We start from the raw sequence: 26,463 nt of genomic DNA on the forward strand, positions 1-26,463 counted from the left end.
TATTGGGATACGTCATAACGACCATATGAAAGTAAGGAATTAATAGTGAATACATTGATTGTTAATTTTTATTTATTATGAATACCATATAAATGTATATATTGGTTATAAATCATTAATATTTAAAAAAATACTCTATTAAATTAGATATATTTATTATAAATTATTTATTATTGGGAGAATATTAGTGAATATAGTTCCAATAAATGCTTAATTATTGAGAAAAATTAAGTTTAAATTGATTGGGAATTTAATTAGTGATTTATATATATTGTGCATATATATATATAAATTATGAAAATTTCTTAAATGTTCTCCATTAATTCTAAATTATTAATTATTGGGAAAATATGAGTAAATATAGTTTCAATAAATGCTTAATTATTGAAATTTATATAATGTTTTCCATTAATTATGGAATTATGTTTATAAATATGTGATTTAAAATTAATTTCGAGAAAAATATGAGTGAATATATAAAAAAATACTTAAAAATACAAACTTTTAAATATAATTAAATTCATATTTTTTTAAATTAACATGTACAAAAATGAGTTAAATAAAAGAAAAATTTTCCAGTGGGAATAGTGAATTTAGTGAGATAAAAATTTATTATTATAATCTTTGATAAAACAGTTATAATAGAAAATAAAAAAAAACTTAAATAAGATAATCGATCTCCAGTGGTGTGAAAAGAAATAAATATGAGTGTATATATATTTATTTTTGTTTAAAAAAAAGAAAGTAGTGTTCATAATTGGTTTAAAGGACCAAATGTGAAAGAAAAGAAAATATTAAAATATGTTAACAAAATAAGTGTATATATGTCACAAAATTTATTTTACAAATGTTAACAGAATATAGTATATATGTCACAAAATTGTATTTACAAATGTTAACAAAATATTATATACATGTCACAAATTATATTTACATATTATTACTAAATTTTACAACATTATATTTACATAATTATATTAAATTATAACAAAATAATAGCGTAGATCACAAATTTATTATAATATGTAGTTTAGTATAATTATGTTAACAAAATCATTTTTTTTATAATACAAATGTAAATGAAAATTCAAATTTCATTTGAGACCAAAATATTGAGTAATTATGTTGGGAAAGAAGTTATATTTAGATTCATATATTTTGATTATAATATTTTGAAAATATAATTATCATATATGTTACATATAACCCGGATGTGTTGGAAGATAAGAAAATGATTGAAATATGGGAGTAATGTTGACCAAGAGCTATGACACAAATGAAAGGCTTGAAGATTATGAAGGAAGGATATCAAATAAATGAAGATTTGGAGATTATGAAAATGAAGCGAATATACGAAATTATATTTAGGGATAATGGAACACGTGGCCTATGAAGGGTGGGCGTGTTGTAGTTTTGTATTATTATGATATATATTTGTATTATCGAGAATTGATATTCAAACACTTGGTATTTTTTTGTTTACTTTTGACTTTTGATAAATATATTATACGAGATTAATTTTTATGGTTTTATAAAAAAATACAAAAAAAAACTTTTATGAGATGAAAATTATTTAATTTGATGTTTTACTTTGAAAATGGACTATTGGAAATTTTGTGATTTGAATAGAAATAAAGAAAAGGAAATTATATAAAGAAATATAAAACTAGGCTTGCTAATTTAGCTAAGGTTCTTTGTATACCTGCAACCAGTACACCCAGCAAAGAATTTTTTCCATTGCTGGATTAATACTCAATGCAAAAAGGACTTCTTTATGTCCCACCAATCTTGATAAAATTCTATTTATTCATGATAATTATAATTTAGCTAAATCTGAATTCTGATTTAGTATATTTCTTACTTAATATTTTGTTTGCATTCCAAATATATATTTGTTATAATAAAAATCAATAGAATATTACTAATATGTGTTGTTTATGTGACTCTGATCTGAGTGAAAATGCAATTCCTTAGTCTATTTCTGAGAATGAGAAAATACATGAATTTAAATTGAAGTGAGACAGGAAATAATTTAAGAAATAAACTATGTTAACAATGTGTTAGAAAAGAACGCCAAATTATAAAAAAATGTAATACATTGATTTATAAATTAAATTTATTTAAAAAATTTTTTTTAATAAATATCGCGCCAGGCGGTGGCGAAATCGGCGCGCCGCCGAACGCCGATAAAAAAATTTTAAAAAACCGCCGCTGTCAATTGAGACATCGGCGCACAGGTCTAGTTGCACTACATATATCAATTATGGCTTATTTTATAGCCATAATTAAACTCTTGCACTAATTTCAAATATTTTTAATTTATATATTTTAAATTGCAGTTAAAAATTTGTTAATAGATTTTTAAAATGATAGTATAAATATTTTTACAAAATTACAGATATTTTGTAAAGACTACCAATAAATGTTCATATAAAAATGTTAGGGTGGTAAATAAAAGTTAAGTAGGAAAAATGCTTAAAATAAAATTAGCGCTAGATGGCATTAATAATTTTAAATAGCTTTAAACTTAATTTTTTGAAAATATAAGACATCTACATTTATTTTAGCATAATAAAATATTGAATAAAATCGCATTGACACAAAAATAAAATTTCCACTAAATAACGCAAATAATTATAAATAGCAGTTCTTAATGAATCAATTCATAGTAAAATTACTTATAGTATAGAATAGTTATGGTGATTTCCTTAAATTTAATTTGTATACATTTCGGATACTTCACGAGTTAAATATATTATTCCTGTAGTGGTCAAATGGTCAACAACAGTTAGAATATCTTTTCTCGGCAGGTATTGATGGATATAAACGGACTAAGAAGGTCCATTTGTAAAAATATTGACTTTACTTCATCAGCACTAAATCATTAGAATATATGTCATTCACCATTTATTATCATAAAAATATGTTACAAACCCAATATCATTGATTGATATTTCGTCTATTCGATTTTGGATATTTTGTGGTGTGGTTTGAACAGCACTGAATATTTTTTCGAATATATTTGTGTAAGGTAACAAGATAAACTGCATGAATTTTTTCTGTTTGAAAACCAATCCTTCAAAAGTTCTTGCCCCTCTTGGAAGGCTGTAAACTGACCCGAGCAACTAAGTGTGTAACAATTCCCCCTATTCTATCGCAAACTCTTTTCAATGCGCAGTAGCAAAGAAATGTCATACTGCTGGGATAAAGAAATGTACCTGATGATAATACAAATTTATAATTTTCTCCATTATTGGGACGTGGATCCATCGCGTAATAATAAATGTATTTATGCTACAATAAAAAGCAAATTCTTAGAAAATTTTTTTTTGAAATAAATGAAATAAGCATTTATGTTCCAGAGAGTGGTATATGGCGACATAACTTATAATTTAAATCATAATTAGCTATTTTAAATGCACTACCTAGCGGAAATTTTATTTTTGTGCCAAAATGAAATTTTATTCAATAAATATCATATTTTGGAATATAAAAAAATGTAGATTGACTTATATTTTCAAAAATTAAGTCTCAAGCTATTTAAAATTATTAGGGCTCTTGAGCGGTAATTTTATTTTAAGTATTTTTACTATTTAACTATAATTCTACCACAAATTTTAATATAAACAGTTCTTGGTACTCTTTACAAAGTATCTAAAATTTGGAAGAAAAAAAATTTATACTAACATTTAAAAAAATAAATTACAAATTTTTAACCGCAATTCAAAAATATTAATTTTATTCAAAATCCAAATTTTAAAAAATCATTTTTTTTGAAAAATAACCAAGCAGAGCGACTTTGAGACCTTCTCGTAGAGTTGTGAGCTAATATTTTGGATTCGTCAATTACAACAATTTATTCTTATATACCAAATTTTAGAAAAATCTGAGAGATCGGGTTGTAAAGTAATTTATTTGATATGAAATAACCTAACCGTTGCATTTATAGAGTAGAGTAACGTGCCAAACACTGAGTACAATAAAGTAATGATTATGAAAATAAAATATGGAATTAATAAGCGATGTTTTTGTAATTTGAAAATTATCAGTTTATGTTTTGAACTCGGTCTGATGATTAGCTAAAAAAGTGAAAAGTATCCTTTTAAATTAAAAAATCATTTTTAAATATCAAGATATTTGTAAAGTGGTCAACAAAAAATATATGGAGAGTTAATAAACAACCTAAATAATAGTTTGTTAACATTCAGCTAAAAAAATGTTTTAAAAGATTATATTGTAACTTTGCTTAAGTTGTAATGGGAGAATCTGATAGCAGTTTCGATATCATCCTTTCTCTGTTTAAAACAAATCATTATATTTTTCCCATAAATTTTGGAGGTTGATTCCTGTAGCATGGAACACAATTCATCATATATGTATCTTTTAATTATTATAAAAAGGCAAAATTGGTATTAATGAAAAAGTACAAATTTAAACTTGGATTTCATCATATGAATTTGGCATTTGTCCCATTCACCACATTCAAAATACCAATTGCCCATAGCCCAGTAATAGTAAGCCTGTTTCAAAATAAATTTAAATAGTTTGGATTCTTGATTAGAGATCCCTATCATTAAACAAATTGTTTAAAAAATATACATAATATTTTAATTTGGGTAGAATTTATCATACAAAGTTTAGGCCAATTTTTTTATTAAAAACCCTGAAATGGGGCTGACTTTTTCAAAAAATTCAAGAGTAGATCTTTAAAAGTGGAAATTTATATAACCAAACCTTATAGTTGGATATTATCTTAAAACCGATTTATGGATAAAAATTAATTATGAATAGGACGTGAATAATATATTAATAAAATAAACATTCCAATGAAGGATTTATCTTCGTCAACCCATTTCCCTGGAAATCTGCTGGTCCAAATTTTTAAGTATTCACTCTTTTCTAGGGTGATATATACCTTTTTTTAATATTTTTCTTCATTGATTTATACATATATTTTTTTTTAATTTAATTTTTTAATACATCCTTATTTGTTTTTTTAATATAAAATTTTAATTCAACAAGGAAATAACAATTTATTTGTTGTAATGTTTAACCCTTCACTACAAAGGTGGGGTAAATACGACCCCACAACTTTTATAATAATTGTAATACAAAACCTAGAAGATATTCCGACCTGGTTTTTTCAGTAGTTTAATATTTTGTAACAAGGAATACAACTTCCAAATTTCATGATTATTGATTTGATAGTTTTTGAGATATATGCTATTTGTTGAGCTTGGGGTAAAATATACCCCACCTAAGTAATGACGTAATTTTTTTTTTAAATCCAATTTTTTTTTTGTTACTAATTATATTTATGTATGTCAGGTTAATAAATATAATTGAAAAAAATATAATTATATCTATTTTTTGATTGAGGAAAGTCACCACAGATAACTGGTTTACCAGTTATGAACTTGCTATACATTTATTAAATTCCCATTCATTAACAATAGTAGGAACTTTAAGAAAAAATAAAAAGCAGTTTCCAACATCATATAATTTTAAAAAGAAAGATATTTGTTCAAGTTTATTTGCCTGCTAAGATAATATGACATTAGTATCATATGTACCAAAAAAGTATAAGCATGATGCTTTCTACCCTTCACTATGATAACAATATTGATACATCAACTGGGGATTTGAAAAAACCAGAAATTATCACATTTTACAATCTCACCAAGGCTCGTGTTGATGTTGTGGATCAGCTATGTTCAAATTATTCAATATCCAGAATAACGATCCTATGGCAATTTTTTATAATTTGTTGAATATATCTTGCATAAATTCTTTAATAATTTATAAGTCCAATAATTTAAAGGAGATAAATAGATCAAAGTTTATAATATTCAGGGTTGGGCAAATTTTCAAAAAATTGTATTCGGATACAGATACTTTATAAAATTTTGTATTTAAGATACAAGATAATAGATACTTTAAAAAAATTTCAATAAGATACAAGATACTTGTACTTTTTTTAAAAAAAAGTATCTAAGATACAAGATACTTTTTTAAAAAAAAACTTTAAATATTCAGAATCAAAGTGTATAAAGCTTTATTTTCTTATCTATAATTTATAAAAAAATATTTAAAATAAATTGTAGAAAATAACAAATTTATTATAGATAATGCGATATTCCATTATATAATTAGTAAATAATAATAAATCAGCATTATTTTTTAATATTATTAATTTTTCAAATGATTTATCGTTCAATCTTTGACGATTTGGTCTATTAACCATATTAGCAAAGCTAAATAATCTTTCAACGGGGGCTGAAGAGGGTAATTTATATTTAATAAATATTTCTTTTATATATTTATAACTATTTCGCCTGTCATCTTTCATATAATTTAGGACCTCTATTTCAATATCATTTATTGAATTATTAGAATTGGATGTGGTACTTTTAAGGCAAAAGTAATCATCATCTTCATCAATTGAAGATTTTGTTGAAGTATTAATTTCAATATTATTTTTAAAAACAATTAAAACTTCATGTAATAACAAATCCTGAAGGTATTTTTTTCTTTTTCACCATCAATCCAACGATTTTTAAAATAGGGATGAGAATAGTTGCCAAAAATGCACTTTTAAAATTGTTATCAAAATCATATATATTTTTAAATCTTTTATTTAAATAATTTTCTATGGCAATAGCTAATGGTTTGCAAAATTGTAGAATGGTTTGAATTAAGTTTGTAATTTTTTTTTACGACATTTAAATTGGAGCTGATTCTCCATAATAGCAGTTGATTTCACTCTATTTTGTCAATCGCTATAGCCAATGGGGCCATTATATTGCAATATTCTTCTAAATATTGAATTTCAATATCTCTTAATTTAGGAAATTCTAATTTTTGACATAATTTAGGAAGTCAGCCTTGAAATTTTAATAAACTATGAAGACTATCATACAAACTATTCCATCTAGTGAAGGTGTAACTAATTGTTTTCCTAAAACTGCTTTGATAAGTTCTGCAGTTTTAGGCCTATTATTTGCATTCCATAGTTTAGTACATATAGCTATTGCAGGATGATGAATTTTAGAAATGTTAGGAGAATCCTTAATAGCTCTATCGACATCTGTTGTGGCAATTAGACTTATCGTATGGCACAAACAATGAATGTGTTGAGGCAATGTTATTGAGGCTTCTTTAGACCCTTAAATAAACAAATAAATAATTTTATTTGAATAAAAATTTTTACAATTTACAATATCATAATAAATTTTAAAGAAGTATCAAATAATACTTTCAATGATTTCGAATTCTATACATTCATCATCATTGATGTCAAAGTCATTCTCAGAGTTGGGCAGGTCCTCCGGAAAAAGAATCTAGATACAGATACAGATTCTTTATAAAAAAATGAATCTTAGATACAGATACTAGTATCTTGTTCAAAATATCAAAAAGATACAAGATACTTGTATCTTTTATTAAATTAGAGTATCTTAAATACAAGATACTTTTTAATTATCATTACCAATTAAATTAGAATAGTTTATAAAATACAATTTTTATTATTTATATGTGAAGAAAATAGTATTACACATATAATAATGAAAATTTGCAATAATTAATAAAATATTTGTTGATGCATTAATTATAATAACCAGGGATTTTAATATTAATTTTTGTCCATTAATGGCTTAAAGAGGGAAGGGAGAGTAGTATATTTAATGGGAGTGGAAAATGTGCAAATAAGAAAAAAAAAAATCAAATGATTTATTAGAATTTGCAGGTTATTTTTTGTGTTGTTTTAAATATGGCTTATATTCGGAGTATATGGCTAAATGGAATCTCTAAAAAAAATTATACTAGTTTTATTTTATTCATTATATTTAATAAGTATTTATCATTACTTGTTTGTGATATTTATGTATTTTTTAAATTAGTTTTATTTTCTAGTATGACTTATTAAATCTTGCATTTGTAATATCATATATATATAAATATCATTTAAATCTCTTTTCAAATTTTTTTAATATATTTCTTGCAAAATCATTAATTATATATAAAAAATATGAAAATAATGTACAACATTATATTATTTAATTATTAAATATATAACAATTTTCTTTAATGCATTTTAAATTGATTAAATTTTGTAGATAAATACTGTAATATAATTTTACTTATATCATAAATAAATAAAAGTAACTAATAAAGTTAAATTATACCTTATTATAATTATTTTATTAAGAGCCTTTTAAAATTATCTAATATTATATATCAATTGTAGCTTAAATAATTCCTCTAATAAGAACTTGCTAAAATAATTAAATAAAAAAATATATTAGGGATGTGCCGATATTTTTTATCAAACCGATATTTCACCCATTTTAAAATATCAATTATCGGTCAATATTATAAAATTTGATCCAATATAAAAATGGCTTCTTTAACAAAAATAAAATGTTATAAAATTTAAAAAAATAGTTATATCTAAAATCATTTATTTTTATAAATAAAATCGAAATCCATTTTTATGTATATTTTTTTAATAATAATATTTAATTAATAAACATTCTACCATATTGTTATTTTTTTGCGCATTCTGTATATGAAAGTGTGCGATAATCTCTTCAGAATCTGTTTTTAGTGAAGCTGGTGATATTGACAGTTACTATCGCTGTAAGCTGACCTCTGATAAATTGGAAATATTGGTATTAGTAAAAAGAAATCTTCGCTATATTAATGTTAAATATTATTTTAAATATTTATTTCCAATTTCATAATATAATTAATTGTTTATTAATTAATATGTATATAGATTAATGTTATTACTTGTTATATAAAAGTGATTTAACAATAAAAATATTTTATATACTTTTAGAATTGCAATTGAATTGAATATTAACTATAACTGATCATTATAATATATTTAAATGACATTATGGTATAATTAAATTATAGATGTTATACTAATAAAAATTATATTAAAAATTAAAACCATTGATATCTTTACAGAATACAAAATTAGATATGATATCGGATCTGTACGGCCGATATCAATTGAATATCGGATCTCGACCTCCAAAAAGTGGTATCAGTACACCTCTAAAAATTATATATCCAAAATGATTTTAATTTGATAATCAACCATCTTCTATAAAAAATTTTAATAACAATTATCTAAGAGGGACTTAAGTATAGGTATTATTATGTTAATAATTATAAAATAAAAATGTATAATATACTTTAATATGTTTAACAAAGTTTGTAGAGGAGTTTGTTCAACCTTTAATAACTTTTTTACTTGTGCAATTTTGACATTCGGCTTGTACCCTTGTCCTTTTTCACATGAATTAATTTATAAAATTTTCCATCTAGAATTTAAAGATTTGGATTTGATTCAGGAGAACCTATCTCCATAATTTCATCTTCACTACTATAAATGTTAAACATTCTACAGATTAAAAAATATTTCATATAAAATAGAACCTTTACTTATTTAGTTTTGGTGTTGTTATTTTTAATCTTTCTATCTTTGTGATCTGTAAAATTTCCAACTAATTTTGGTTATCAATATATTTAAAATATAGCAGGAAAAAATAAAGAAAATAATACAAGATTTCACGAAGAAAATAAAGTTAGATTGTGTGATATGTAAATGTTTTAAATATGAATATTAAAAAGAATCTGTATCTGTATCTTTTTAAAGAAAATGAAAAAGATACAAGATTCTTTTCAAAATAAAGGATCTTAGATACAGATATTAGTATCTTATTAAAAATTTCAATAAGATACTGAGTACAAGATATAAAAGGATCTTGTATCTTAGATACAAGTATTCGCAGTACTGCCCAACTCTGGTCATTCTCTACAACTTTCATAGAATATCCAAACTCCTTGAAAGCTTTCTTAAAGTTAGAGCCGTTATCTGTAACAGTTGCTATAACTTTTTCGTCAATACCAAAGTCACGATGAATTTCTTTATTATGATCATCTTGAAGTACTTCAAAAAATTTGCCATTAAGTATGCTTAGTTTAAATTTATTGTTATAATTATCGGTTGAAGAATCATCTGAAGACGAAGATAAACATATTATTCTATTTTCTTCTTCCATAATTTTAAAATAGACAGATATAAAACGATTCAAATATGGTGGTTCTAATTGTTAACAAATTGCTATATGACGACCAACGTCATATATCAAAAATTATCTTAAAATATCTAAATTTTGATTAAATTTTTCATTTAAATCTTAAAACAATATCATTTTAAATTTTAATACTATTTAAATTAATCAATATAAATTTTTTTAAAGTATCTGTATCTTTTTGAATAGAAAGTTGGTTAAGATACAAATACTTTTAAATAATATGTATCTTAGATACTGGATACAAGATACTTTCCAAAATTTTTAAAAAGATACATGTATCTTGTATCTTAGATACAAATATCCGCGATACTGCCCAACCCTGATAATATTAGTACAAAAACCCACATGTTAATAAACTGCTAAGGGATAATATTGGGAATATGCTTAATATAGAAGAATTAAAACCTATATCAACCAAACAAAAAGGAAGGTGCTCCTCTTGTCTAAGGGTTAGGGACAAGAAATCCTCATTTATTTGTTCAAAATTTATATGCAAAGATCATATGTATGTAACATGTCGTGAATGTTTTTAAAAAAGATGTATGAACTTTAATATCATATATTTTTTTTAATATCTAATGTTTTATTATAAAATTTATTTAATTATTACTATAAAATATTGAATTAATAAAATATATAATCAAATTTGCTTCCTTTCATTTATTTTTGGCCATATCAAATGATTAAGGAAAGTTCCAAAAAAAGATTTTTTTTTTGAGCAGCTTTAGTAAAAATACCATAACTTTATTTAGAAGTAAATCGAAATCTAGAAATTTTGTATTTATTATCTCTAATATTTTTACAATAAGTGTGTAAAATTTTAGGTCTTAAATTATATTATTTTCTGAGATATAGCTATTTAAAATTTGGGGTAAAATAGACCCCACCTATGTAACCGCGGGAGTTTTTTCCACCTATGTAGTGAAGGGTTAAAAAATAGTAAAAAATTTTACTTATTTAATCTGCACAAGAAAAGGATATTAAAATTCACGATATTTTAAAAATATTTTTGGGATAATGTTTTACACGTATTTATAGAGATATAAAACAATGAACATTTTTTAATTGATATTACTAGCAATTTCGGTCAATCGGATATTTAGCAAGCGCTAGGTTTTGAGTTCGCAATCGGTCAAATCACAATATTTTTAAAAAAATTTTTGTCCTTACTAAGTAAATATATGCATATAAAACAAAAATGAAGATTTTTACATGGATAACGCCAGAAATTAATTTATAGTCATTGGTAGTGTTGTTAATCGACTAAATTTAGTCGACTAACAGACGACTAACTAATAGTTTTAGTCGAAAAATTCGACTAAAAACTTTAACAACTAAATTAGTCTATTAGTCAACTAATTTGGTCGATTAAGTCGACTAAAAGAACTAATTAAGTCGACTAAATTAAGTCATAATCGTTATTTTTGAACTTTTTTTAATTTTTTAAAGTAAATAGGTAAAAATATATATTGTAAAGATGTTAAAATAAAATTTCAGCGAAGATGTACCATAGAAAAGTGACAATTGTCATAATCATTATTTTTTAACTTTTTTGAAATTTTTTAAAGTAAATAGGCAAAAATATATATTGTAAAGATATTAAAATAAAATTTCAGTGAAGATGTACCATTCCCCGAATACTACGGTGCCCCCTTGGCAGATTACATGATCCATAAGAGGAAGGAACAAAAAGGATGATTCAGAATTAAAATCTAAAATTATACAGCTACTAAAATATAATAATGTATTGACGATAAAAAATATAGTGGAAAATTTACCATCTCATCTCAAAATGAGTGATTCGGGAATATCTAGATGCCTTAAATCAATGGGGTGGCGCAGGAAAAGGGTTGGAAAAGAACCCGATAGACGGAATTCCCCAGTTATAAATATTCGCTAAGAATATTGCCTAAATATGATGAACGTGCCATTTCAAAATATATTCTATTTAGATGAAACAGGCTTCAATTCCCACGTCATTTCCCACTATGGATGGGCACCTCTGGGTAAGAGGCCATCCGTCAAATTCCCTCATTCAAAGGAGAAAAACGTATCGGTTTTATGCACCATAGGAATTAATGGTTTCAAAAAATACATGATTATAGACGGGGCATTTACATCAATAAAATTCAAAACATACCTGGTTGAATTATCATACATTTTACCGTTGAATTCGCTAATAATAATGGATAATGCGCCCATTTACCGAGCTCATATAATAACAGAAAACTATCAAAATATTTTTTTTGGCGTTTCGAAAAATCAGTATCGTTCTATACATCCCAAACCCAATAACAGAATTCATATAATTGAGGCGATTACTAGCCTATTACTTAATTTCACTAATTTCAATTTCACAGCTTTCTATTCACATACGATACGATATATCGAAGATTTAATAAATTATTACACTAGATTATTATATAATATAGATATATTTTTTCGTTATATTATGTGCAATACAAATAGAAAAATAAATATTTTTTGATCTTTTATTATGTAAATAAAATATACATTAAATAAAGATTTCACAAGTCATTTTCGAAACTTTAATATAAGAAAGGTAAATTTGATAGAAAATAAAATAAACAATGAAGAAATAAGTTAAAAATGATCATATGAAAAAAGTGTTAATAAAAAAAAGTTTCGGGATAATATTATATTTTATTTATTTTGTTCTTTTTTTATAATTTTTATTTTTTTAATATTAATTTAATCGTTTATAATTTTAATAATAATTTTTCTCCAAGATAAAAAAAATAAATAACTTAAAATATTTTTATTCTTAATTATCGTTTAGCTGGCACCAAAGGGAGGGGAATAATTTTATTTTTTAGATATAAAATTAGTGTTGTAAACGAACGCGTTCAAAATGAACGCGTTCGTGAACGAAGTTCGTTTTTTTGAAAAAAAGTGATGAACGGCGTTCTTTTTTTTTGACGAACTTTGAACGTGAACGCGTTCCTTTTCTTTGATGAACGCGTTCAATTTTATGTTCGTTTAATTTTAAAAACACTTTTTATTTTTATTTATTTGAAAAATTAATATTAATCCGCATTTTTTAACAAAAAAGTCTTATATTTTTATTTTTGAAAAATTAATATTTAATCCTATTTTTTAACAAAAAAAGTCTTATATTTTTTAATCAGCTGTTTTTACTTTTTCCTCTTTCATATTGCAATTAACGTACCATAACGTGCTACTGCTAGAGAAGATAAGATTAAAGTTTATTAATTTGAATATTTTATATTTTAATTTAATAGATTAGCATTTGCATGGATATAAATATTTCATCACCAGATTCTGAAAATCAAAATTCAATATTAATGAATTAGAATTACCATGGACCAAATATCAAAAATATTTCACTGTTTTAAAATCAATTCCGAGATATCCTTTTTTTTGACGAGGAAGAAGAGGGCAGATTGGATGATGATAACATAGCTCAATTTTTTGAGACAATGGATAAAACATTAAATGTTTTAAATAAATTCCCCCTTTTAAAAGAATTGTTTATCAAGTATAACACCGCAATCCCTTCATCTGCCCTTGTTGAGCGAGTTTTTAGTATAGCTAACGCTGTAATAACTGACAAGCGTTCATGCTTATCAGATGAAAATTTTGAAAAGCAATTATTATTAAAAATTAATAAGAAAATTTTTTTATAAATTTATTTTTTTATCGCTCTATTATATTGTATTTATTATATTATCAAAATAAAACTATTATTTTTTATCATGGCTAATATATTGTGTTGAAAAATATAAGGCATTTATTTATATTAAATTAAATTTAAAAAAAAATTTATCATAAAATTTTGAACGTATGAACGCGTTCATGAAATTGAACGCGTTCCTTTTTTTGAAGTTGAACGTGAACGCGTTCGATTTTTGTCAATGAAAGTTGAACGCGTTCGATTTTTTTAAAAATGTTTACAGCACTAATTTTTATTAATAATATAGAAATATAGATAATCATATTCATTCTATAATTTAAAATATATTTGAAATAAAATTTAGTTAGATGTAAATAATTATAAGTTGAATAGTTTTAATTATCTTATCCTAATGTAAAGTATATGTTCATCCGGTAGCAGTTGAAAGACTGACCACTTTGTGATTTATGCATCCACAATTTGTATATCAAGGAGGGATATGTATAAGAATTTGAGGGTCCTTGAGAATGTAAAAAACTAACTAACACCCCTTTATCACTTTTTTTCTAAAACATAAGCCAACCACCATTAATTGTCATAGATTCATGTTATATATCCATTTATTTTTTCATATAGTAAATTCACATTAATATTCGAGTGAAATGTTATATTTTATACTTGCGATTCTGTTGAGTTTGAATAAAATTTTGCTTCAAATTTATTAGAAATTGGATGAAAAGTATGAAATTTTTACGTTCCTGATATTGTACGCGTTTTATTGAATCTCTGCTTTTTCTCATATTCGTTTTTCATAATATTGGAAAAATCTATTCCTTAATAAATAGAATTATAATATATATTAATAAATTATAAATCTTATACCTTTAATATTTTCCTTATGATAGGCAATAAACAGGACAAGTTATTTGTTCCGAAACAGGTCTTTGTAAACTAGCCCTGTCCACTAAACGTTTGACTATACCACCGACCCCGTCACAAGCTGATTTGCCATGAGATGTGGCCCAGAAATGCCAATCAGCTTTTATTCGGAAAACATCTTCATGGTGCCAAAGATTGATTAAATTTTTGCGATTTTTATATTGTGCTACTCCATCTGAAAAGTAGAAGAACTTTATTGGTCGGCATTAAAATTTTTCTATTTAAATGAATGGCAATTGTATTATGAACGAGAGATTCAGATATTATTTTGAAACTTAAATGATGATTTAAATTATTAAGTGACTTGTGATAAATCACAAAAGGATGAATGTTATCTAGATTTATTCCAGCGAAACTCCTGTACTTCATCTTGAACCACAAAGGCATAATTGCCTGAACAATATATTCTCCAATTTTAAGAGAATTGTTTGCTGCTTTGTTATGAATCTGTGTAATAGTAAAATATTAATTTTTCGAAAAGCGTTTTTAAAAAATTGGAGGTTGATGAAGTGATAGCTAAAAGATACGTAAGATCTGTAGTTACCCATTGCTTGTAGGTAATATATTCGATATCACTTAAATATAATATTTAACTTAATGGCTTCTAAATTATAAGATCCAGAGCATTGAGCACAATCACTAAAAAAGCATTTTGGCAATGCTGGATTAGAAATTATTTTTGGCAATATAATATGAAATCTTAATTAAATCTTTATTTAAAGTAATTTTGGGCAAACTTATCAGAATGTTTTGATAAATGGAGCAAACACATATTGATTGGGGACCGCTGCTGCCAACATAAAAATAATTCTCGGGATGAAGATCACAAAATTTAGAGAATCCAATTTTTATATTTGAATGAATTGTAAATTTAAGATATAGCTCTCGTAAATTAATTAAAATTAATATTTTTTGGACTTGAATCTTTTCACCATTTTTTATAATAGAAACAAAATCTCTTTTCCAAGGCATCGATCTACTATATTCATCATTGCTATAAAAAGTTTTACTATAGCAACGGTGGCGGCATCTATTGTCTTGCAGGCTTTAGGATTCGGTGTTGAAAATAACCCCTTTTCTTTTATTAAACCTTTAGATGTTAACGCCATATATGATATATTAAATTCTTTTACAATTTTTTTTTACTATCCAATGTTAATAATCTATATTTATTTGTAATCGACAGCTGTGGGAAATTAATTTTTAAGGTATCTAGAATTTCATCGAATTTTTCAACATTTGATGAAGATAATGGTATAAAACTTTTTTTTATATTTTTTTTCACATAAACGTTTTCTTTTAATGGGAGATTCCCCTATTGATTGTAGGGATATATTAATGTTATCAATAGCCTCTTGATTAATTATATGAGGGTAGAATTGTCATTTGAATTATAAGAAATGTTTGCTTAATTTTGTCGGCATGAAGAGCATAATAACATATCTAAATTGATTGGTAAATTTTTGGGGGCATCTAGGAAAGAATCTTTCTTAAATTCTTGCGATAATAAGCTGTCTTTGTAGATTAAATGAGTTGCAACATATTGATATTTTAACATTTGGTAGTGATATAGTAAAAAACTTTAATTGATGAATTCCCCAGAAAAAAAATCCCCGTTTTTTAAGATATTAAAAATTACAAAATTAATAATATAGGAGAATCCCTATAAATATATCCACGAAATAAAAAAATTTTCTAAGAATAATTATTGAGGATTTTTTTCCGAGAAATTATTTTCCGCTTACCTTAATTGATTTGCACCTAGAATATATGTTTTTGCACTCTCCAAATCCCGAATTTTATTGGTACACAGACGATAAAATAATAAGCTGCAGACGGGTTGAATTATTTAAAATTAATCAAACGGGCAAGTTAAAAATATTATGCAGAAAGAGAGATGCTTTAAACAGTTTATTTTGTTAAATAATATACTCGTAAAATATAATTGATAATATGCCTAATAAAATATTCATTTCATGCAGCTGTTATACATTATCGAGGTAATAAGTCATTGGTTATAGTAGCAAAGTAGTGATTTTTTTAAGGATGGTGGGGGGGGGGGGCAGAACTGAAAAATTTTATCACATTTCATATAAACGTATCAATATTTTTATTTTCCTCAAGAATAATATTTTTCAACCATTAGCGCCATCTATTTTTTCAATTTTTGGTAAAAATGAATATTTTGGAATGTGTCGCCAAGGATTTGATATCTATATATATTTATAAAAGTGTCTAAATAAAAAGCATAAATAAAATTTCGAAAACAATAATACAAATTCCTTTTTTTGCTTAAAAACAAAGGTAAAGCGAAATAGATAAACCGGAAATTAAAGGCTCAAATTTGTATAATTCGATGTCCTTAGAACGAAACAATATTTCTATTTGTTCACCTAAATGTTTTGATAGTGGAAAAATATGAAATTTTCCCAAATAACAGGATGATTGAGGCAGATTACAAATTATTAAGAATAAAATGTTTGTATGTTTTAAAGGGCAACATATCATCTTTGGTTAAATTTGATCTAATTGTCATTAATTAAAATTTTTGGTGGTAGCTGTAAACACTAAACACATACATTATGTATACCACTATCTCTGACGAATATATAATATTTTGGGCGAATACTGGCAAATTTCCAATAAAAATATTGGTACATTCGTACTAATAAATATTTGTACCTTCGTTATTAAGAATAATTAGAATTCATTAATATTTTTTTTAAATCAAGAAATTAATTTAAAAATGAATTAATATAGTGGGCATGTGTTATTGAATGATTAATCAACTTTATAATTTTTTTTTATTTTATTGATTGAAACGCTCATTTATTGTTATTTTTATTTACAACTAGGGCTATGCCGATATTAAGTAAAAAATCGGCTTTAGAAATCCAATCAAATATTTTTATTGCTTTGAGTTAATTTATGGTGATAATATATTTATTTTGTATATAATTTCATAATAATAATAAATTAATATTTGTAATGTCTTAAAAAATTTTGGCGCCATATATAAAATACGGTAATAGGAAAAAAACAACCGGAAAAAAACAACCGGAAAAAAACCCCCATGAAAAAAAACCCTCAGGAAAAAACGACCCCCGGAAAAAACCCCTGGAAAAAAAACCCCGAGGAAAAAAATTTAAAAAAAAAGGTTATTTTTTAAAAAATTTTAATGTCAATTTTTCTTAAAATTTTTTCTCAATTAATAATGTCTAAATGTCAAGAGCGGAATATATTTCCTGATCCATTATATATATATATACATGGATTTCGAAAAGTCTGCTATGAGCGCGGTTAAAACTGTCATTGGTATGATTATTAATATGTTAAATTATTTACATTTATTTTTTCAATTAAAAGATCACATCATAATCAGAGGATGCTTTTACCATTTGTGTCAAAGTACCCATAGAAAAATTTAAAAGATAGTTCTGGAAAGCCAATACAGAATCCATGAAGCTCTAAGCTTCTTTTGTGGCATGATGGACAGCTTGGCATTTGTTCCTTTATGTGATATGGGCAATGCAATGGCATTACTTAGATCGGTTACTCCGAGCAATGGTAAGGATATTCTTGAATATTTCGATAAAAATTACATCAATGGAGTATGAAGGATCCAACTAATAACTCATAAATAATCAATGCGAAGGTTCGAATCATCGTTTTTCTAATCTGGTTGGGAATAAACACCCATCAATCTGGGTATTGATTAAAAAAAATGAAATGCGAGGTGGACCAAACTTGAACGATGGCGTATAGGTAGTTGGGACACTGAAAACAAAATCGCAGTGCTTAAACAAGAAAAAATGCTGATATTCAAATTGGTACTGGGAAAAAAAATATCCCAGTAAAATAACCCATGTATTACTTATTTTCGTAAATACAATATCCATCCTTATTAAATAGACTAAATTTGACAAAATTTGCAATGAGATCTGTTTATTTTATTGATAAATCATTATTATGTATATAATTTATTATTAAATTATATTTTTATAATATTTTTTTCTAAAATACTAATTTGTCTTATAAATCCAAATAAAAATATACCGATATTATTAGATCTTAAGTAAATTCGAAAAAAAATTTCGGGGTTTTTTTTCCTGGGGGTTTTTTCCGAGATTCATAAAATACATAAGAATTCATATATTCAAGAACTCTAATTTGGTTGAACATATTTTATTAATATTCATTAAATATATGTTATATGGATAATTTTATAATAAATTTAATGTAATAAATTGAATTTCTTTTATCGACAAAAAATGACTAAAATTGATTGAAATCCCCATTTATTTTTATTTTCACTTACAAGATGAACAATCCTTAATTATATCGAAAAATCATTAAAATCTGATTAATATATAATTTTATACAAAGACACCCTCTTTCGGGAAAATATTTATACCCTTTTCTAATCATATTTATTGATTTTAAGAATGAAGCTGGCCACGTCCCAGACCGATTTTTTGTTAAATATAAAAAAAGAGTTTGGTAAATTTTTTATAAAAAATGAAGGTCGTATTATTTTCAAAAATTTGTCTTTAGTTCTTACATGTTAAATAAATGGCCGGAATTGGAAAAATCAAAAAAAAAATTTATCTAAAAGAATAATAGTTTGCTTGGGGGATTTATTTATTTTTATGTTATTTTTTTAAAAATTAAAATAGTTATTTTCTACAAAATTTTTGGTAGATGAAACTTTGCATTTTAAATTTTTTTTGGTGATAATACTATAATCAAAGGAAGATCCCATAAATAAATAAAAATTAACAACTTTAGGAAAATTACTTTTTTTGGTAATAATACTATAATTAAAAGAAGATCCCATTAATAATAAAAAATTTAGCAACTTTAGGGAAATTACGTTTTTCTGGAAATAAATATTAATCTAAAATTTTATATTTAATTTTTTTGTGATAATACTATAATTAAAGGAAGATTCCATAAATAAATAAAATTTGAGCAACTTTAGGAAAATTAGCATTTTTTTCTGGAAATAAATATTTATCTAAAATTATGTATTTATTAGGGGTAAAATAGACCCTTTGAAGTTTAAGTGATGTTTTTAACCCGAAATATAGTATTAAATGACGAAATTTTATTCATTAAATTTTGCAAATTTTTTTAAATTAATTATATATTTTTTTAAAAAATTCTTAATTCCGATTATTCTCAGCGTTTATATATGGGGGGGGGGGGGGGAGTAGGAGAATTTTGTCTACAAATTTTAAATAATTTTTTATTATAATATAATTATATTATTTAGGGCTATGCCGATCTGCAGATTTTTCACCGATCCGGTCCGATATTTTCCAATATTGGTTCAAAACCGATCCGAAACCGATGTTTATACTGATTTTTTACTACCCCCCTTTGAATCAAATGTAATTAAAAAATCATTTAATTTATTAAGAATTATATCATAATAGATAAAAAATTTATTATAATAATGTAAAATAAATATACATAACATAAAATAACAAAAAAAAAGAAAAGTAAAAAGATCGGATCTGTTTTTTCCAGGTAAAGGCCCAATCCAATATTTTTGGAAAAGGCAATGATGAGTTAACAAGTTGTATAACATATTCCTAAAGTTGCTTATATTTTTTTTATGGGATATTCCTTTAATTATAGTATTATCACCAAAAAAATTTAAATATAAATTTTTAGATTAATATTTATTTCCAGAAATAAGTAATTTTCCTAAAGTTGATAATTTTTTATTTATTTATAGAATCTTCCTTTAATTATAGTATTATCACCAAAATAAATTTAAAATGCAAAGTTTTATCTACCAAAAATTTTGTAGAAATACTATTTTAATTTTTAAAAAATAACATAAATAAAATATACCCCCCCCTCTGAGAGTGGCAGTAACTGAATAATTTTTGTACATAATTTTTATTAAATTTGTTATTTACAAATATGTAGTTTTTAAGATATGCTTAATTGAATGAAGGCAGATATTGGTAAAACGCCAACCTTTCTTTGAATATTAAATTTTTTTAAACTGAAGGGGTTTGGCTAAAAATCTCATTTTTTGCTCATTTTACATGTAAACAACAGTGTATCAGTTTTAGTAACATTATCAGCTAAGAAACATTATCAGTGTATCTCTATTTATTAATATTTTTTAGATTGCAAACTGTTCCAGAAATGTTAAGGGCCAATCCACTCACATAGAATGTATTATTTTACTCAAAATTATATTCCTAGAATATTCTTTTCCATATCCCTGATTCTTAAAGTTTTAATCTATAGTATATAACTTGGCTTTCTATAATAGATCTAGTGTCACAAATTCTCTTGGCATCATTATCTGTTTGTGATTTTGAGGAGGAAAGAATATGAGAATTATCAGCAATTAAATCTTTTAGCTGGAGGGCATATAAGCATAACTTTTTAAGACGATTTTTGGTCCTATATTTTTTTCTTGGCTCTGTGTTGGATTCCTGTTTTAATTCTGTAGCATACGCCCAACATCTTTCACATTTTAATAAAAGAAGCCATAAATGCCTAGTATACAAAAAAAATAATATATCTACAAGGTGAAGTTATAAGGCTTCTAAACTGGCATATAAACATCTAATTTTTATAACCTAATATCCTTAAGAGAATTAGTATCAACATAACGACTGATAACCTTGTTCTTAGAGATCACAGGATAATGAAGAGTTTTCCGTATTCTCTGAATCTTTCTGGAGCAGAAATGTCTTTTAATACATTATATTTTAAAAAGCATTTACTATTTATAATCTTAGTAAATAAGATATATATATACCTGTAATTTTGATAATCTCCATGTCTTATTCCATGCCGTTGTTGCCAATTATATATCAAAGGAATAACTTAAATATTTAAAACAATTAATAATAATTTATTTCTAGTTACGATACTTTTTAAGGAAAAGTGTTTATCCTTAGTATTGATCGTTGTTTCGTTGCATTTGGTTAAATTTGCATTTTGCACAACCATGCTGTTCGAATAAAATGTTTTGCAAAATTAATAAGAATATAATGAGATGACACAATGCTTTGACAGTAAACATGACAGGTTGTTTAAATGTGAGAGATTTGTTATACACTTTCGGCTAAACTGTAGCTTATAAAAAAATACTCTCACTATTAGTCTTAATAAAAATTAATGACTATGACTATAGTCATGGTTAATTTACATAGCTCTGGCTTATTTATTTTTTTAAATTTAATCATATGCAAAATGAGATAAAACTAGATGAGGGATGACCAGGAATAAATGCCTATTCTGTAATCACGGTAGATAATTGCCATAAATATAATGGCAAGAGACTAAGAGGTAATGGACTCCTAATAGAGTTATCGTAGCTGAGTTTCATACATTGGAAGAGCCAAATGAATCGCGATCATCACACACTGGAGGTTATCAAAAATATGACAAAATACATATACATTTGTTGCCATTGGATATTATGTGTAAAATTATTAGATAACAATTTTCATAAAATATTTCAAAGCAACATTTAATTCTTTTTCTTATATTTTAATCTTACTATTCTGAATCGGTTTTAATTTTTATTTTATTTATCTTATAATATATTTATATTTTACTTCTCTTTCTTATTTTATAAATAGAAAAACAAATATTATTTCTAATTTTATTATTTTCTCAAAAAAAAAATCATTTCTTTTTTCGCGTATACATATTGGATAGATATTTATTATATAACCTTGAGTTAAGATTAATTTTTTTTTAATTTTAACAATATATTTTTTATATTTTTATATTCCCATTTATTTTCCGTGACGAGTTATTGTGATAATGGAACTTTATGTCCAATAAATATTAATAATTACTAAAATAGTACTTCATTCCAACCAGGCCACCATGTGTAATAAAAATATTATTTATTTTTATAATGTGATGTGGCCATTAAAATTACACGTGATATGATGGATCACGGCATCAGTGTAAATAAATTTTAAATTATTAGCTGTGACGGGCCTTTCCAAAATTTTGCCGGGCGTAATTGGATGAATATAAATTTGCAATTTTTTAGTTCTTTTAAAAAAAGAATAATTTTTGAAAACAAAATATCATCGGAATTTTATTCGTCTTATAAATTTGAATGAAAAATATTAGATCACTCAACTCTTGTTTAGCAATAGAAATTTGGTAATGAACAAATTTATTTTAAACTTGTTTTATTTTCACAAATCTTTACTAAAATTTTTATCCATACTCAAAGAATGCTTGGATAATCTGGGCTCTATTCTCCTCCCACAATAAATGAAGTTTATCAATGGAAACCAAAATTAGTAAAATATTTCGCCCTATTTCTTTAAAAGAAAAATTTAATATGCAGCCACTACATAAGGTATGCTTAATTCATGATCCGAATTTCAAAAGTATTACGTTTTTAATGGACAAAGAAAAGGAAGATATATATAAAACAATCTAAAATGCGAAATAATATAAAATTAGATAATATGGATAAGTCAATGCCAACTATCATTTACAACTTTTCTAATTCTTTCAGCACACAATTAACTATATATTCTAAATGATACATTTAGAGAATTTTTAGATGATTCTGATGAAGTAACAACATCTAGATGAAAGTTGTGTGGAATAACTTAAAAGATTCATCGCTCATGAAACAAATATCAATGAAAATATTTTTAAGCTTTGAAGCAGGAATATTCATTTACTCCTTTGAAAAAATTAGATAGTAAAATTTTGGCTTCTAGTGAAAGGTTATTTTCTGTAACCAATCCCTTATTAGAAGAAAGTAGTACACTATTGAAATAAAAAAACATGGACACTTTTTCTTTTTCTCAGGGATGTGAACCAGAAAAAAAAAGGGTCAGGGTCTGGGTTCAGGAATAAAATTTTTAAAAAAAGGGTTCGGGTCCAGGGTCAAGGTTTGGAGATCATAAAAAAATATTGACTTAAAATTAGACAATTGGTTTATTTTAATACTCCGTATAAATGATTAAAAAAATTAAAAATTAATTTATATTTTGAATGTTTTACTTAAAACTTACTCCTAAATATTATTTATTATAAAATGGTAATATCTACATTATTAAACATGAAAGTATCATGGATTTTATATTGGGGAAGGGGGAATTAGATGGGTCTCCCTCTAAAATTTTATTAATATCTGTGGGTCCACGTCTTTAGCCAGCGGTGTCGCTAGAGGGGGAGCGCGCAGGGGCTCGAGCTCCCTAAAAAATTTGAATAACCCCCTGAAGCAAAAAAAATTTTTTAAAATGGAATCTTAACCACTTGAACTAATATTAATTTTTTTTGATTGACCCCTGAACGATATCTTTTATAATTATATTAAGTAATATATAGATTTAATTTTATTATTTAAAAATTAATAAGACCTAAATTTTTATTAAATGAATATAGTTTCAAATATTAGATTAGATTAATACACATAAATTATATTTTCATTATGTCAGCTTGCAATCAAATTCGTTAAAAATAGAATATCAATATCACTCACTAAATATTAATTTAGCAAGCTTAATTGACTATTATTTTTTAAATTATTATATAACCCTAATTAAATAAATATAATCAATTATTAATTGAAAACTAACAGATTTAATATTGTAATTAGCCGAGTTCAAAATGACTAATCAACTGTATATTTATTTTTAAATATAATTATCAAACCTATTCCTAAAAATATTTTCAAGATCCAAATAAGTATAAGAGATTTGTTTATAATATGTTAATAGATATATTGTGTATAATCCTCTATTATATACAGTTGGTTATAAAATATTAGATATTATGCGACTGAAGTGGTTGATAGTTATATAATATATTACAGTTAAATTATAAAAAATTTTACTAATAAATGCTTTTGATAATAAATATTGTAACAATTTGCATTCAAGTATTTAAAGCCATCTATTTAGTTAAAATATATTTTAAATTAAACATTATCTATATTATAATTTTCCGATGTCCTCACTACGTCATCGTGACGTCATGTCATCGCTACGTCATGTCATCGTTACGTCATGTCATCGGTACGTATTTATTTATTTTTTTTTATTTGTTGATTTTTTTATAAACAGATGTTCATACCAAATTTGAATTCCTGAAATCAGAAGAAGTAATTTATTTGTTGATTTTTTATGATCATATCTATTTTTAGAGACTATCATTTTCCTTGACTGAAATCGGAGTGCCAGATACAGAGACTATCATTTTCCTTGAATTCCTGAAATCGGAGTGCCAGTTATTTAAAAAAATTCTCTAAATAAGGGCACTCTTAAACAGACTTAATCCAAGTTTCCTTTTGAAGAAGTAAGATTATTAAATTAAGCTAAATCCTTTTATAAAAAAAGAAAAGATATATACTCAAATAAGAATATTAAATTAAGTTAATTATACTAATTATTTTATCTACTAGGCTATACCAAATTTTAATTCCTGAAATCAGAAGAAGTAATTTATTTGTTGATTTTTTATGATCATATCTATTTTTAGAGACTATCATTTTCCTTGACTGAAATCGGAGTGCCAGATACCAATTTTTAGAGATTATCATTTTATTTGAATTCCTGAAATCAGAAGATGTAATTTATTTGTTCATTTTTTATGATCATATCTATTTTTAGAGACTATCATTTTTTTTATATTCCTGAAATCGGAGTGCCAGTTATTTAAAAAAATTCTCTAAATAAGGGCACTCTTAAACAAACTTAATCAAAGTTTCCTTTTGAAGAAGTAAGATTATTAAATTAAGCTAAATTATTTTTAAAAAAAAGAAAAGATATATACTCAAATAAGAATATTAAATTAAGTTAATTAAGCTAAATTATTTTTTTAAAAAAAGAAAAGATATATACTCAAATAAGAATATTAAATTAAGTTAATTATACTAATTATTTTATCTACTAGGCTTGAGAAATTTTTTTTATAAATTATAAGGTCTTGAACGCGTGGAAATTTTTTCCAAATATTATGAGCTTGGACCTGGCTTGAAATTTTTTAATGTTAAATGTTAGTCTTATGTAACCAGTAATATATTTACAAAGAATTTTGGTATTGGGTACAAGCTCATTTAAATATATTTTGACTCAAATAATAGTTTCAACTCTTAGTCCTAATGGGTTGGACTCAATGACATTGCTTGGACATGACCTAAATGGGGAGGGGGGGGTTTAAAAATTATATAAATTGGATATGATTTTTAAATAAAAGGTAACATCTTTCTTAAAAAAACGAATAAAATTCTCATTCTCGTCATTTTTGACGGGCTATCTAATGGATGTAATAAATTAGATATCTTTTCTTCACTTTTTTAGATGTTTTTAGGAAAGCTATTTTTTCTTTTTCGAAAAACAGTTTTGAGTTAAATTTTTAATACAAGTATATTTTTGATATTATTACAAACTACTATTATTTTAAGATACAATGTACCAAATAGAGGTGGTGCGACAATATTATATAGAATCTTAATTGTTTTATCATATCATTCTGGTCCTTATTTTATAGGTATAAAATGTTTCATTTCTAATGGCATCCCGTGTAAATAATTCAAGGCTTCAATATATTTGATTAATTATTTCTTCCAGAGGTTTTTTTTTATTTTATCAATTTATTTAACATAATAAATTCTGATATTAGTTTACATCGTGAGTGTCATTATGACTGTAAATTAACCAGCATCTATTATTTGTGTTTATGTAATTTAAGATTATTACTCTAGCTGCTGAGAGCATATGATTACATATTTTAGAT

General features: G+C 24.7%; 1 protein-coding gene across 3 annotated transcripts in view; it reads right to left on the reverse strand.

The window, feature by feature from the left end:
* The window catches only part of LOC135926163 (uncharacterized), a 90,723-nt gene extending 68,981 nt beyond the window's left edge, over window positions 1-21,742 (reverse strand). Inside the window, exons 1-6 of one of the 3 annotated variants that reach the window (XM_065461899.1) lie at window positions 21,612-21,742; window positions 21,497-21,563; window positions 21,315-21,428; window positions 20,985-21,198; window positions 4,438-4,520; window positions 4,242-4,380 (exon numbers count right to left, since the gene is read on the reverse strand). In XM_065461899.1, the coding sequence (XP_065317971.1) occupies window positions 4,242-4,380; window positions 4,438-4,520; window positions 20,985-21,198; window positions 21,315-21,428; window positions 21,497-21,563; window positions 21,612-21,690 (696 nt within the window). In that variant the 5' untranslated portion in view covers window positions 21,691-21,742. Of the gene's footprint in view, window positions 1-4,241; window positions 4,381-4,437; window positions 4,521-14,445; window positions 14,478-14,521; window positions 14,604-20,984; window positions 21,232-21,314; window positions 21,429-21,496; window positions 21,564-21,611 lie in introns of those variants that run through there. The other 2 variants (XM_065461898.1, XM_065461900.1) reach the window with 2 other exon arrangements.
* Window positions 21,743-26,463: the final 4,721 nt, after the last annotated feature.

The sequence above is a fragment of the Gordionus sp. m RMFG-2023 genome, chromosome 3 (assembly GCF_954871325.1).
Source record: "Gordionus sp. m RMFG-2023 chromosome 3, tfGorSpeb1-WG-v2, whole genome shotgun sequence".
Lineage (NCBI taxonomy): Eukaryota > Metazoa > Nematomorpha > Gordioida > Chordodea > Parachordodidae > Gordionus > Gordionus sp. m RMFG-2023.